Source organism: Erpetoichthys calabaricus, chromosome 8 (assembly GCF_900747795.2).
Source record: "Erpetoichthys calabaricus chromosome 8, fErpCal1.3, whole genome shotgun sequence".
Classification (NCBI taxonomy): Eukaryota; Metazoa; Chordata; class Cladistia; order Polypteriformes; family Polypteridae; genus Erpetoichthys; species Erpetoichthys calabaricus.
Window position 1 is genome coordinate 179,256,549 of NC_041401.2, and position 15,915 is coordinate 179,272,463.

General features: G+C 42.7%; 1 protein-coding gene across 2 annotated transcripts in view; it reads right to left on the reverse strand.

Moving 5' to 3' along the window:
- spen (spen family transcriptional repressor) overlaps positions 1 to 15,915 on the reverse strand; it is a 73,457-nt gene that overhangs the window by 2,833 nt on the left and 54,709 nt on the right. For both annotated transcript variants that reach the window (XM_051930860.1, XM_028807922.2), the window contains exons 11-14: positions 8,038 to 15,799; positions 4,348 to 4,743; positions 3,776 to 3,970; positions 72 to 230 (exon numbers count right to left, since the gene is read on the reverse strand). In XM_051930860.1, the coding sequence (XP_051786820.1) occupies positions 72 to 230; positions 3,776 to 3,970; positions 4,348 to 4,743; positions 8,038 to 15,799 (8,512 nt within the window). The remainder of the gene's footprint in view (positions 1 to 71; positions 231 to 3,775; positions 3,971 to 4,347; positions 4,744 to 8,037; positions 15,800 to 15,915) is intronic.

Genomic DNA, 15,915 nt, shown 5'->3' on the forward strand with positions numbered 1-15,915 from the left:
ACTAAGCCTGCCAAAGCATACACACTACCAGTAACAAATAACACAGTGCAAAAAGGAAGAAAGTTACCTACCTGGTTGGAGCCAGGATTAGGGACATTTATAATCCCAGCAGCTTGCTTTGCCTGTAGGTAGCTGATGAAGGCAGCTTTCAAAGACTCTGTCTGATTGAGTACATCTTCCTGGTCTCTCCCACAAGGCAGTGCCAGCAGGAGGCAGTAATCACTTTCAACCTGTGGACAGGTAGCACACAAGAAAGAGGTGGGCATCAGACTGGACTATGCGGGTACCATAAAAAGAAGCTTTCATTTTCATGCCCCAATACAAAGATTTTTAAGTAGAACTTCTCAGTAAAAATCCTGCAGCACTTTAAAGTGGAATTTCTACCTTAAAGTATATTCAATAAACCCAAATCCATTTCAACAAATAATAAATTAATATTTTCCTTTTATTTACTCATTATAACCGAAGTTCACTCTCTGCGGCTTACACTTTCAGGTACTAGGCAGATGCACCATTTTCTAGTTTTATCTACCTCTAAGTACATAGAAACTCAACTCAATTGAATTCAGTATGCCGGGGGTCAAGTCTATCTAGGCAGCAGGTGGTGCCAGCTAGAAAACCACTAGGCATCAACATACTATAGGGAACATACGCATCCCCCAGACTCACTTAAAAATGGAGGGCAATTCAGAAAACAAGGATACCCAAAGGAAAACGAAGCAGATATAAGAAAAATGTGCCAAGTGGGTGGGTATACAATGCAACCCAGCATGCGGAATTCAGGAGGAAGCAGCACTTAGCGCTGCTCCATTGTGCCAACTTTAAGAATAAAATGAGGCAGAGAACTAGAAAATGTAAAGTGACAACTGTGAACAGGAATCTAGCAAGAGACACCAATTAGTAAAGGCTGGTTCTAAAGAGAAGGTTGACTGACTCTAGGTGTTTAACTAAAATGATGCTGACTTAGTTGCAGGAATTCATCTTGCACTGAGTGATTGGTTGAATCTAAATAAGAACAGAAGGTATCCCAGAAGCACGGCTTGAAAAAACATTAGTTTGCATATACTTTTCTGTTTTTAGTGACATATTTGAGAATTTAAAAACACTAAAAACATTAATAGAGCACTGAATTCCAAAAAGAAACAGGGACGCCATTTTAAGATCTCCGTTTGCTCCTACCTGTAGTGATATTTTTGAAGCTCAAATCTCCCAAAAAGGTTTCCTAAACATTTTAAAGACAACTTAATGATCTAGATCAGTGGTTCCCAAACTCAGTCCTGGGGACCCACTGTGGCTGCAGGTTTTTGTTCCAACCTACTTCCGTTTTTCATTGGACTCTTAGGCTAATTAAGTGAGTCATTATTTCAAAGTTTGTGTGTCTTGGAGTCAATGTAGAAATTACAAACTAAGTTTGGTGGATTTGGTAGATGTTTATTAAAATGTATTAAAATTAAAATGTATGGTGAAAATGTTTTTTTTTTTTTTTTTTTTAAGTCGTTAACAGTATTGTCAACCTAATTTTAATTCTGCTTTTCCCGATGTTCTGGTTAGTTAATTGATTATTTACTAATTAGAGGGTCTGACACTGAAGTTGTTGTAGCTTTCATCATTCTGGCTGTCTGCTATGCTGGTTGTTAATTGTAACTATTAGGGTTAAATGAAGGGAGCAAACTACACAGGAAAAGGGAAAAATAATAGGAAAACAACAAAAGAGTTAAGCATTTAAAGCTTTTGAAAAAAACAAATATTTCTAAATGTCTTATAAATGTAAAAACAATACTGTTGTGTTTTTCTTGATGCAGAATAAGAGAAGAGTAAAAAAGACCAGCTAATTAAACGAGATCAGTTGTTATCGATTATTATCACCGACTGTGAATCTGATTGGAACAAAAACCTGCAGCCACAGTGGGTCCACAGGACAGACTCTGGGAACCACTGATCTAGATCAGGGGTTGCCAGCTCTGGTCCTGGAGGACCACCATGACTGCAGGTTTTCATTCTAACCCTTTTTTTTTTTAATGGATGTCCCATTTGTGCCCCGTTGGTTTCTCCAACCAATTTCACTCCAATCAGCCTGTTTAATGAGGTGCTGATTCTTGTCGTTAATTAAACTCATTCTTTAATTCCGTGGCTTGTTGCTGCTCTCGTGGTGCATTAGCAGACATTTCCAAAATTGTTGATTTTCTCTTTCTAGGAGCACTGTTCAAATGTTTTGGGGACCTGAGCAGATCGACATTCCTGTGACCTTCACCTTTCTTTATTTTCAGATATTGTATGATGGACACCAGTTGTTTTGCACCTCATTATTGTTTGGCTGCTAATTAGGGGAAAAAAAACACTGGGGTCTGAGTCTTCAAGAGCAAGTCAATTAAAATTAGTTCAAAAGAAGTTAATTAGCAGCAAAAACAGGTCACTCATTAAGAAAAGGGCTAGAATGAAAACCTGTAGCCATGGTGGTCCTCCAGGACCAGGGTTGGCGACCCCGATCTAGATAAATGATTCATTCCTACTTAGGTGCTGCCACAAACTTTTGCCAAACAGCAGATTTCTGCTCAAACTGAATTCTAAAAAATTAGAAACCTCGCTTTCATCATCCTCTAATTTACATATGTATGAGCAATTTAAGTAGCTTCTCCTGCTCGCCACCACTCATTTTTTTCTGCTACCAGTGGTTAATTCATGCCGGCAAATGAGGTTTTTTTGCATAATTGGCTTTCCTGGTTGGGTATTTCTACATTCAGGTCACCAGTGGTGTGAACTTTCCTTTCTGAATGCAGACAACCACAGTTTATATCGTGATTTAAAAAAAAAAAAAAAAAAAAAAACTGTCAGTATTAAGTCTCTCAATTTTGAGGACTGACAATTATTTCTTTCAATAAAAATATCCACAGATACTGGAATGATAGCTTCTATTGATATCAGTGCTTATATTATTTTCACGTGTCAGTCATTAAAACAAATGACTTACTGTTCTTTAAGTAGTGCCAAACAACTACAAGCTTCAAACTTAAAAAATGGATGTAGCCATGTAAATAAAACTGTTACAAAACATTACAAAAATAAACCGTTACTAAACAAAAAAGTCAATCTGATACAGTTAGGTTATTATAAATGCAAAACAGGTAAAACACAAAAAAATAAGCAATTTACTTAATAGAATTAAACACATTAAATCACTTGCTAAATCAACCTACTAAAACTCCATGAGTACAACAGCAGCAACATTTACTTATACAGCACATTTTCATACAAACAATGTAGCTCAAAGTGCTTTAAGTGGCAACAAAGAGAAAGTTACATAAGGAAAAAAAATTAAAAGAATAAATAACAAAAAAAGGTAAGGTCAGATGACTAAGAGTACAGAAAAAACACATCCGGTTAGGTTGGAGAAAAAACAAAATCTCCAGGGGTTCCAAGGCCAAAAGACAAATTCACCCACCCCCTCTTTCCCTGATACAAGACCAAGGTGAAAGAATACAAGAACATCTTTGAAAGTGTAAGGACCAGAAATGCAATAATAGTTTGCAAACTAAAAATCCTTGTGAAGAAATTCTTCAAGGTGAGGCCATTTCTTTCATTCTTTTCATTATTTTAGGAACATTTGCAAAAAATCCCACCAAGATGGTAGGTGTCAACAGTGACAAGGCAAATTGAAATTAAGTCGGTGGTGTAGAAAACCCGTTTCACAAATGTATATTTACATCTAACTAGCTACTTTTAATCACTTTACAAGATTCACTAAATACAGCAAGGTAAAACAAAAATCACTTCTTACCATCATTCTGCGGGCCACACCCTCCAGCTGAGAGGCTTCCAGTCTCATCCTTTGAGCAATGCGCAATGGAGGCCCCCCCTCAGGTGCTGGAAGAGAACGGTGGGCTAGCACATTGTTCCCTGAAACAAAGTGCAGTTGGACAGCAGCTGTGTCATTCTTCAGGGCTAGTAAGCCTTGCCAGACGATGGGATACTTCTGGAGAGTCATGAAGAAAGTATTGTTACTTTGAATAACCTTGAGATAGAAAAACATGCAGAACTGACTGGAATTTCAACTACATCACATGTTCCTCATGCAATAAATACATCTACAGTCTCCAGAAAAATATTTATACCGAGATGTTTATGATCCTTCAGTTGAGTTATTCTCATATATTCAATCGTATTGAAGATGTAAGATTTTTACAATTTGACTGAATAAAGGGAAGCAGCTGAAAACAAAGCACTAAGCCAAAGTAAAATAAGTAGACTCATCCAGATTGGATTAATTTTAACATCTAAATCCAAATCAACTGATGACACTGAATAAGCAGATTATGTTGTCATTGGCTTGTTTAATGTAAGGAAACTTACTGTTAGTAGCTGCACCATATCAACTGGTCGGTGAGAGTGCTCCTGTTTGCCTAGAGGCTGTGCATCTGCACGAGGTGGTGCGGATGGACTATGCAGAAGCGCTGGTGCCATAGTTGTTGATGTTGATCCAAGAAAAACCTGCTGTTGCTGTGATGGCTGCTTCTGGACAGGAGTTGGTGGTAGATCATGCTTTAGGGAGATTGCAACAGGTGAGGGATAGGAAGGAGAGCTTGCTTCACTCTGCACCCTTTGAAGATGAGTCATGGCAGTCTCTACTGGCACATGTCTCAGGTGGCCTCCATCAGGAACACCGGATCCTTTGGATTCCCCAGATACTTGTGGAGTCTTGCTTTTTACCGGCTGGTTTGGATGTCCATGCTCTCCTTCAGAAAGACCCTAGTGAAAGACAAATATTATACACACTCATTACATACTACAATCACAACAAAACAGAAGTGAATTGATAAGAGTCAATGGTTAAACAGTCTGATTCATCTCTGTCATTTCCTGATTGCTAAGTCCTACAACTAATCTAAAATATGTTTAGTTTTTATTTTCTAAGGATTTACTTGATACATTACTGAATGGGAGTGCAATTCTACTTTACTACATTGTTTTATACACAGATCAGCCACAACATTATAACCACTGACAGGTGAAGTGAATAGAACAACATTGATTATCTCATTACAATGGCACCTTGTCAAGAGATGGGATACATTAGGCAGCAAGAGAACACCGAGTTCTTGAAGGTGATGTGTTGGAAGCATAAAAACTGAGAAAATGTCAGGATTTGAGTGACCTTGACAAGGGACAGATCTTGTGATGGGCAGATGATTGGTCAGAGCACCTCCAAAACAGCATGTTTTGTGGGGTGTTCCTGGTAGGCTACCAAAAGTAGTCTAAGGAAGGAGAACCAGTGAACCAGCTACAAAGTCGTGGGTGCCCATGCTAGGAGAGAAGTCTACTCCATTTGGTCCAACAGAAGAGCCACTGTAGCACAAATTGGTGAAAAATTTAATGCGGGCCATGAGTAAGGTGTGAGAACACACAACAGTGCACCACCACATCTTGCTGTATATTGAGCTGCATAACTACAGACCAGTCAGAGTGCCCATACTTACTTCATCCACTACTAAAAGCACCTACAACGGGCATGTGAGCATCAGAACTGAACCATGGAGCAATGGAAGAAGGTGGCCTGGTCTAATGAATTACATTTTCTTTAAGATCATGTCAATGGCTGATGCATGGGTGCCATTTTATTTACTAGGGAAGAGATGGCAAAATGATGCACGATGGGACAAAGGCAAGCCGGCGAAGGCAGTTTGATGGTCTGGGCAATGTTGAGCTGGGAAACCTTGGGTCCTGGCATTCATATTGCTGTTTCCTTGACATGTACCACATGCCTAAAGGTTGTTGCAGACCATTTACACTCCTTTCTGGCAACAATATTCTCTGAAGTCTGTGGCCTCTTTCAGCAGGATAATGCACCCTGCCAGACTTGTTCAGGAATGAGTTGAGGCAGTGTTGACTTGGCCTCGATATTCTACATCTCAGTGTGATTGAATAGCTATGAAATGTGCTATAAAAACAAGTCTGACCCATAGAGGCCCCACTTCGCAACTCTAGATAGACAGATAGATAGATGGGATAGATAGATACTTTATTAATCCCAAGGCTGCTAATTTCTTGATGCAAGATACCACAGGACACCTTCAGAGGTCTTTTGGAGTCCCATACCTTGAGGGGTCAAAGCTGATTTTGCAGGACGATGGGGAACTACACAGTATTAGGTAGGTGGTTTTAATGTTGTGGCGGATTGGTTTATATTTGTGTTTTGGGCCTTTCTGTCTGAGGTTCAGTCTTCAACAAGTGACATGCATGCTCAATTGGGTTAAGATCAGGTGACTGACTTGGCCATTCAAGAATTTTCCACTTCTTTGCTTTAATAAACTCCTGGGTTGCTTTGGCTGTATGTTTTGGGTCATTGTCCATCTGTATCATGAAACGCCGCCCAATCAATTTGACTGCATTTAGCTGGATTTGAGCAGACAGTATGTCTCTGAACACCTCAGAATTCATTCGGCTGCTTCTGTCCTGTGTCACATCATCAATAAACACGAGTGTCCCAGTGCCACTGGCAGCCATGCACGCCCAAGCCATCACACTGCCTCCACCGTGTTTTACAGATGATGTGGTATGCTTTGGATAATGAGCTGTTCCACGCCTTCTCCATACTTTTTTCTTGCCATCATTCTGGTAGAGGTTGATCTTGGTTTCATCTGTCCAAACAATGTTTTTCCAGAACTGTGCTGGCTTTTTTAGATGTTCTTTAGCAAAGTCCAATCTAGCCTTTCTATTCTTGAGGCTTATGAGTGGCTTGCACCTTGCAGTGCACCCTCTGTTTTTACTTTCATGCAGTCTTCTCTTTATGGTAGCCTTGGATATCGATGTTGATCACTTGGTTGGCTGTTGTGAAGGGGGTTTCTCTTCACCATGGAAATGATTCTGCGATCATCCACCACTGTTGTCTTCCGTGGACGTCCAGGTCTTTTTGTGTTGCTGAGTTCACCAGTGCTTGCTTTCTTTCTCAGGATGTACCAAACTGTAGATTTTGCCACTTGTAATATTGTAGCAATTTCTCGGATTGTTTTTTTCTGTTTTTGCAGCTTAAGGAGGGCTTCTTTCACCTGCATGGAGTGCTCCTTTGACCGCATGTTGTCTGTTCACAGCAAAATCTTCCACATGCGAGCACCACACCTCAAATCAACTCCAGGCCTTTTATCTGCTTAATTGATAATGACATAACGATGGACTTGCCCACACCTGTACATGAAATAGCCTTTGAGTCAATTGTCCAATTACTTTTGAGCCCCAGAAATGAAGGGATTGTGTTAAAAAATGCTTTAGTTGCCTCACATTTTTATACAATCGTCTTGTTCACCCCACTGAATTAAAGCTGAAAGTCTGCACTTCACCTGCATCTGAGTTGTTTCATTTAAAATTCATTGTGGTAATGTACAGAACCAAAATTAGAAAAAAAGTTGTGTCTGTCCAAATATTTATGGACCTAACTATATTACTATTATATAATAATATATACTAGACCAATTAAAATCAGTAGTTATTGCTTCAATACACAAATTACCATGATGCATTCTTTTTTTAAAGATGTTTAATAACGATCAAAAACAAAGAAGCAGTTGCCCCAGTATAAATAACCCTAAGTTCATGTATTTACCATCTCAGCATCCATCCATCCATCCATTTTCCAACCCGCTGAATCCGAACACAGGGTCACGGGGGTCTGCTGGAGCCAATCCCAGCCAACACAGGGCACAAGGCAGGGAACCCATCCTGGGCAGGGTGCCAACCCACCGCAGGACACACACAAACACACCCACACACCAAGCACACACTAGGGCCAATTTAGAATCGCCAATCCACCTAACCAGCATGTCTTTGGACTGTGGGAGGAAACCGGAGCGCCCGGAGGAAACCCACGCAGACACGGGGAGAACATGCAAACTCCACACAGGGAGGGCCTGGGAAGTGAACCCGGGTCCCCAGGTCTCCCAACTGCGAGGCAGCAGCGCTACCCACTGCGCCACCATCTCAGCATTTGAAACTCAAAACAACGTTTCTTAACACTGTAAACAATTTTACCTGTATGCAACTTCTGCTTACCTGTGATGGCGTGATGCTTCTTGGTGGCAAGTTCATCCCAATAGTTGAGGATCCTGGGAACTGTGTGTGGGACAGCTGAAAGTTTCTCATGTCCCGGTAAACTGAAGGATAGTCATGAAAAGAGCCCGAAGAAGAGTGCATTAACTGAACTCCATGTGACACTACAACAGGTTGGGATAGTGGAGGCAGACTAGAAGAGACGCTCATTATCCTTTCATTATGTGGAGACTGTGCCATTTTGACGTCAGCAGGTTTAGGTGTTTCTTTGCCAGGCTGGGGTGTTTTACTAGTAGGTGGAGTCTTGGAAGTAGATTCAGGAGTCCGTGTTTGCCTGCTGTCACTTTGGTGGTGCTCTCCTACAGGATGGTGCATCCTCATGCGAACATCACGGGACAACAGAAGATCCTGTGGAGCCATGCTATACTGAATATGGCTAGGGTGCATGCGGTAATCGGACTGCATTACCATCACATCAGGCTGCAAGGACGATCTGCGAATACCTTGAGGGTAGATCACATCATCATCAGGGTTTAAAGGCTGTAGAACCATGTCCCTTAATCCAGTAGGCTGTGGGGTGCTGGACCTCTGAGGCTGCATACCTGACCGAGGAGAAGACATAGACTCTTTTCGAATGCCATAGGACATACCAGGAAGCGGAGGTGTATTCAATCTGACATCTCCCTGTGACAAATGGCCCATTGTGACAGTCTGTGTGACACTATGAGGGGGCATGATTACGGACTGCTCTGGATGGTGTACATTAGACACATACATCCCACCACCCAAAACCATTGAGGATGCAGTAGTACTGCTGCTAGGCTGGCATACTTTTGGGTACGAAGAAGATGAATGCCCACACGTACGAGGTGAATTTGGTTCTTGTTTAACTCCACTGAGCAGGGGAATAACACGTTCCGTGGGGGTACTAGCACCAGATCCTACATGGTTACCAGTGAGAGATGGATGGTGAGGGCTAAGGCCAGGACTGAGGTTTGAAGGCTGAGCTGGTTTCCCTGCATCTACTTTCAGAGAAACAGGCTCAGTTGCTCCTTTCTTGCTTGAAAGCTGGTGCATCATAGCTAACTGATTATAAACAAGAACTTGTGGGTTGCCCCCAGTGGGTCTCATTATCTTGACAGCAGCAGGAATAATACCAGAATGATAAGCTTGGTCCTGCTTATCTAATGATGCCCCTGAGGCTTCTTGCTTAATGGAAGAGATGACTGGTTGAGTGTTGTAAGGCTGTCCAGTATGTATCCCAACAGAAGGCGATCCGTATCCCGCAGACGTCTGTGAGCTCTTAGGAGCAGGAAAATGGGAAGGCGTTACTGGCTCCTGCTTTACTTGCGATTTTGAGACAGAAGGTTGAAACTCCATGTCTGCGGCACTGGCTGGTGGAATCTGACTAATTTTGGCAGTAACTCTCTGAGGGCCCTCAGTCTTTTGTCCAGAATAACTAAGCACCACCACACCTTGAGAAGTATTCACTCTGAGCCCAGAACCAGAACCAGAACCAGTGCTCACTGGAGCAGTCTCCATCGGTTGGGTTTCCTCACCTGCTACTGCTCCCGTGGTTATCATTTGGTAGCGATTGTTTTCACTTAGGCTAACCCAGTACTTCTGCTTGGGCATGGTCATTGGTGGCCTGTTTCCAAGAGTGATTCTTGGAGGATCATCTGCATCAAAAGGAAGGGACATTCGACTAATAACTGAGGTGGCCTTGGTTGTAACTGCAGAGCTAATCTGTGGGTCATTACAAGGCTGAGTTTCTGTGGTCACTGGAGTCGGCATCTTATCTTCTGTCATTGGAGACTTTTTGGTCTCCACATCCCCTTCAATGACCCGAGGGGCACTGACTGGTTCACTTACTGCATTAGTCAGCACTGTGCTCGATACTCCGCTTGAGGCAGCTGATACATATTTGGGTTCCATAAGGATTTTACGTAATGTGCTAGAACTGGAATCTATATCAGAGGCTTTGGTATCAGGAGGCAAAGGAGGTGGCGGTGCAGGGGCTGCCATAGGACCACCACCTCCTTGAGGAGGAGGAGGAGGAGGAGGAGGGCTAGAAAGAGACCGTTGATCCTCAGAGTGATTCAGCCATTCTGGTGCTGCAGTCTGTGGAGAGGAGGGCAGTTTTGTTGACTGAGGAAGTGGAACTGTCAGTCCAGGTGGGGAAGGGGAAGGAGAGGGAATGACAGGTTCGCCTGAATCACAATGCTTGAACACCCCATGACCTTTGCTCTTCTGGTAAGAGGGTTGTTTTACCTCAGCATCAAACAATATTTTTTTCGCAGATTCAGGAGCACTTTCAGTTTTCCTGATAAACTCTCTATTGTTAGTTGTAACAGGGGGCTTTTGAGTAGCCACAGTGGTCTCCTCGGACATAGGCTCAGTGTATTTTGCAGAGGAGATGGGCTCAGATTCAGACAGGTTTCCATCTGCAACTTCCCCTTTTCTGGTGGTGCTGCCTTTTCGCACTTTGTTTTTTCGAGGTCTTTGCCTGCCTTTTAATTTTCGCTGAGCTTCAGATGGCCCTAGTGCAGGAGGAGACCCTTCTTGCACACTCTCTTCTGCTGAAGGCTCCACATTTTTCACTTCAGGATGAAGGTTTCCCAGTTCAGGATCTGCCACCATCTCATTATTAAACGTTAAGTTTGACTCTGGCTCTATATTTTCAGCACTACTTGGTAAATCTAACTGATCTGAAGGTATAATAGTAGTGTATCCAGTTGAAGCAGAGAAGCCATCTGCATCAGCAGAAATATCTTCAGCTGTTATCGAATCAATGGCAGCTGCCAGTTCTGTTTCACTTGAGGGGTTTGCTCGTTTTACTACTTCATCTCCTTCTGTCTCCTCTGCCATTGGTTGTATCTCTGAATCCTCAGGTGGAGGAACTTTGTAAGTGGGCAAAGTAGGCTCTTCAGTTAACTTAGCAATGTTCTTCACAGCTTGCTCAAGTTCCATCTGACGTGCAAGCAGAGCTGGAGCTGGGTCAGTAGTGGGCTCTGAATCTGACTCCGCCTCCTTTTCTGGGCTTAACTCTGATACCTCTTTGAAAACTGGAATGATACCCTCATCCTTCAAGGAGGCAGGCTTAGTCTTTTTATGCGAGGCTTCTGGGGCTTCCTGTTCCTCCTCACTGGATCGCAGAACTCCTTTCACATCATCCACACTCAAACGTATTTCAAGATTTTTCAAACTCAAAGACTTATCTTCTGTTAAAGTCTTGGTGTTCCTCGTAAGTCTTCCTTTTATTTTAGTATTCTTTTCAACTGATGTGCGCTTTTCCAAAGATGTATCAATTTTTTCCATGTTTTCTGTTGCATTAGTTTCATTGTCTACCTCTTTATCCTTGTCTTCTTTTGGTTTTGCCTCTCCTTCCTTGATGTTATCCCCATCATGAATTTCTTCTTCGGATTTGTTATTTGTGGATTCTTGATCCGGACTCTTGACACTTTCTTCCTCAATGTGCTTGATGTGAATTTCTGGCAGCTTGTTTTCTACTTTACCAGCTTTCCTTCCATGACTCATGGGTGGGGAAGCTTGGCTGGCAGCAGATTTTTGTGACCGAGGCGATCTCCAACCTTCAGGCTTTGGTGTCTCACTCACCTCTTTGCTTTCAGACTCTTCTGGTTCAGACTTAAACTGATCCACCTTCAGGGGAGAGACATCCTCTCCCCTTCTACGAGTTTTGGGTGGTCGACCACGGCGGGGAGTGGTAGGAGTGGTCAAGGTGTCATTTTGTGATTCTTTCTCAACCCCTCTTTTCCGTGTTGTGCGAGGAGACTCTGTAAGATCTTTTACTGTTGGTTGCGGCGGCTCGTCTTCAACAACAGTGGCATAAATAGAACGCACATTACGTCTCCGTCTAGCTCTTACTGGCGGTGTACTGGTCTCATAATTCTCAATGTCTGCTGCATGGCTTGGAGATTTGGAAGTTGCTTTTGAATCTGTAATTGCTTTAGGAGTGTCGCCTCGAGGTGAATATGCACGTTTTAGTTTCTCTCGATCAATACGTTCACTTTTTCGTGTGGCTGGTTTTTCTGTAGCACCTACTGAAACAGACACTATTTGGGCAACAGCAGGTACAGTTTTAGCTCGCTTGTTCTTGGGTTGTTTCCTAGTCGGAAGCACTGGTTCAGTCTCAGCCTCAGGCTCAGGCTCAGCCTCAGCCTCAGCTTCATTGTCAGAAATTTGAGTCTGTACTCCAGACATTTCATCTACCCTTTTTGGTATCTCACTTTCTAGATCTGGCTCTGGCTCCTGAACCTCATCCTTTACTCCCTCAGATTTTTCCTCTGGTTTTGGAGATATATCATCACAAAATACAGGACCCTCAGGTTCCGTACCTGCAGTGTCCTCTGACTGTGAGAAGGAAGCACCAGGAGTAGGTGGCTTTGTGTCCAAGTATGAAGGATGTCTTACAGTCTCTTCTGCTGGGGTTCTTGATTCAGCTGATTCTTCCTTGGATTCAACTTTTGATTCCTTTTCTAAAATTAAAGGTTCTAAAGAATCCACCGTGCACGGAACAGGCATGTGTAGCTCATTATGATGTGGACTACACTTCTGAGATGTTGCTTCAGTTGCTTCATCTTTTACTGCAATAGGCTGAAGCTCCACAACTGGAGTGTCCAATGTTACTTTCTCTTGATGTGGAGGCTCAGTCAGGGCTGGCAAAGTAGGAGTTGGGCTTACAGGTGTGACAGGCTTGATATCAGGCTCTGGAGCTGTATCTTGCGTCTTGGATTGTTCACTTTCATGCCTCTCATTGTGTGCTAATTCAACATCCACCTTCTGTGTTTCACGTGATGGCTGTTCTTTTTCTCTCTCTTTCTGTTGCATCCGTGTGAGCTCCATGAATCGACTATGAAATAGCACAACTGGCTCCTGTAACAAATCACCAGTACCATGAGGGCCCTCAACTGAGGCCTGCCTACCATAATGTCTCCCAACACTCAAATCAGATTCATCATCTTTACGCTCCAGATGCTGTAGTCGGCGGGAATCTTGCTCAAAAATTGAACTATGCAAAAAGCGTGAAGCAAATAATTCTTGTTTCTCCTGCTCTTCTACTTTTGGCTCTTCCTTCTTATCATCCACCTTTCCTTCCGAATCGGTGCGAATCTTTTTCTTTTTCATATACCAAGGAGGAATGGGTCGAGGTGCAGATTCTACTTTCTCTTTGTCTTTGCTATTGCGGAAGCTAGCAAATCTAGAATCACGGTCTAAAAAGGACCAGTTCTCCTCACGAGATGATGACAAAGACTTTGCTCTTTCCAACAATGCCTTGGTATCTGGTGTGATTGTCTGATCTAGTGCAAATGAATAAAATCTGTTTCTTTCCAAAGAACTTGAAAGCTTAAGATCAGAAAGTCTTTCTTCACGATCTCCCAGAAAGTAAGAAAGTCTACCGCTTTCTAGGGAGGTGGAAGGCTTTGGGGAATGCAATTTACTATCTACATCCTCATCAGAGTCAGATGGTACCTCACCAGGTTCTAATTCACGAACAGGCCGCTTGCGGATTACTTTTCGTTTTTCAATGTTACTAGAAAATGGGACATCAAGGGGAAGAGAATCTTGTTTAATGGGACTCTCCCATCTCTGAAGGTCCTCTTCACAGCTTAATACTTTTAATTTATGAAGGTCAGCCGGTTCTCTTCTACCAGCCTCAAAAGGATTGTATTTGATTAAGTCCAGATGAGAGAAAAGCTTTTCCTCTGCTTTAGGAGACTCCTTATGCTCCTTTAAAGAGATTATCCTAGGTGAGTCAGCAGAATCCTCCTCTTCGTGGAAGCCAAAAGGTCTCAAAAGTGATGGGGAGGTCATATTTCTTTCAGAATCTTCACTTAGCTGTCGTGAACTCCTGTAATTTCGGGCTTCTCTTTTTGAGCTTATTTCAAAATCAAATTGCTCCATCTTTTTCCGTTTGCTAGGTGGAGAGTCATCAGTTACATCCTGAGGTGGTTTGCCGACCTCATGAACTAAACTACGCCTTTCAGAATCCTCCACATCTGCCTTAGGGCTATCAAGCTTTTCTTGTTTTGTTGCCTCAACCTCCTGTAGCTGCTGCTGCCGAAGTCTGCGACTCTGTTCCATTTGTTTTCGGTAACTTTGGGAATGGTCAATATCTATTCCCAGTCTATCCTCCCCTTCAATATTTTTATCTAGGCCCAAAGCATGATCACCCAAATCTTCTTGAAAAGCTTGCATTTCCTTATCTGGAAGATCATCTTCAGCTTCAGGCCCATCAGAAAATACCCTTGACAGACTTCCTCTGTGATGCATTTTTACTCCTGCAACTGCAGCTTTTCTAGAAGCAAATTCTAACTGATCTAAGTGTTCCACTGCATGTAACTCCATATTAACACCAAGATCAATACCTACAGAAATGCTTCCTGTCTCTTGTCCTTCTTTAGGACTACAAACAGTCACTAGTCTTTCAGGCTTTGTTTTCCTGTGTTCCCTTTTGTGGAGGTCCTTTCTCTTTCTTTCCCCTTCTCCATCCTTTCCTACAGCATTGCTATCAGAAAGCTTCTTCAAACCCAACCGAATATCTTCATCATCTTGAGAGCACTTTTTCTGCTGTCTATCCGATTTCAAGCTAGAATCTGCAAATCGTCTTTTTCGTGCCTCAAGTCTATCTATATCCATTGAGTTCGTCCCCTCTGTGACAGGTTCGGCTTTAAGGTGCTTCTTGGGCTTCATTTTAGCTTCTTTTTCTACAACTTCAACATGACTGGCCAGAACCTTATCCTTTGTTACTTTTGTCCGAAAAGGTTCCGATTTTGGTAACTCTGCTTTGTTTTGTTCCACTCGCATTAAGGGAGCCTTTGGATCTGGAGGAGGAGGAGGAGGAGGAGGGGGAGGAGGTGGTGGAGGAGATTTTACATTATCATTGTCCACTTTCAACCTTTGTTTCTCCAATGTAAGCGGTTCTAGGACTTTCACCTCTTTTTCTCGTACACGATTCAATACTACACAAGGAAGCAGATCCAGGCGACTCTTACTGGAACCATCTTTGTCTCTAGGCAATGGCTTGACTTTTCCTCGTAAAGCAGCATCTGGACTAGGTTCTCTATCTGGTTCTGGTTCAGTTTCAGAAGAAGCAATACTGGGAGATGGAGCTTTTACTTTCCGGAACTTTATTTTCTCCACTTTTTCTTTTTCACCTTTATCTTTCCTGGCAGCACGCTTCTCTTTTTCCCCTCTTTCAGTTTCAAAGGGCCTATCCTTTTCAGATTTATCATTCTTAACATAGCGGTCTGTTCTTGACTTGTCTGGTTTCTCATAACGTGGTGGAGACAGTGAACTGCAGCTACCGCTGCGCTCAGAAGAGCGACTATAAATGCGGCGTTCTGAATCACTTGGCAATCTTTCCGATGGGGAAGGGGAAGCAGCAGGACTGGAAGTCCGTCTAGGATGACTGGGGCTCTGGCTGCGTTCAATAGTCCTATGACTGTGGTCTCTTTCTCTGTCTGTTTCAAACCGCTCACGTTCTCTTTCTCGCTCACGCTGCAGATAACTGTATTTGCGTATGTCTTGCTCATAAGGGTCTCGGTAGTCTCTGTATTCCCTTGGGTCATCATAGTATCGAGGGTCATAGTAATCTCCTTGGTAGGGATCCCAGTCTGCATAGAACTCTCTGCTGCGAGCAGGATACTCTCTTCGAGGGTCCTCAGCATAAGTGCCAGGTGTTCTAACATTTTCGTAGTAAGCACGCTCTGCGGAATACTCATGGTACGGTTGTCGCCGCTCATCTCTGTAAAGACACAGAATGTTTCAAATTTAAATATATTAAAAATGTAGAAAAACATGTATATAATAGTTAGACTAATGTTACAAAAATCACTCACTTGCAACATTTTTTTTAAGTAA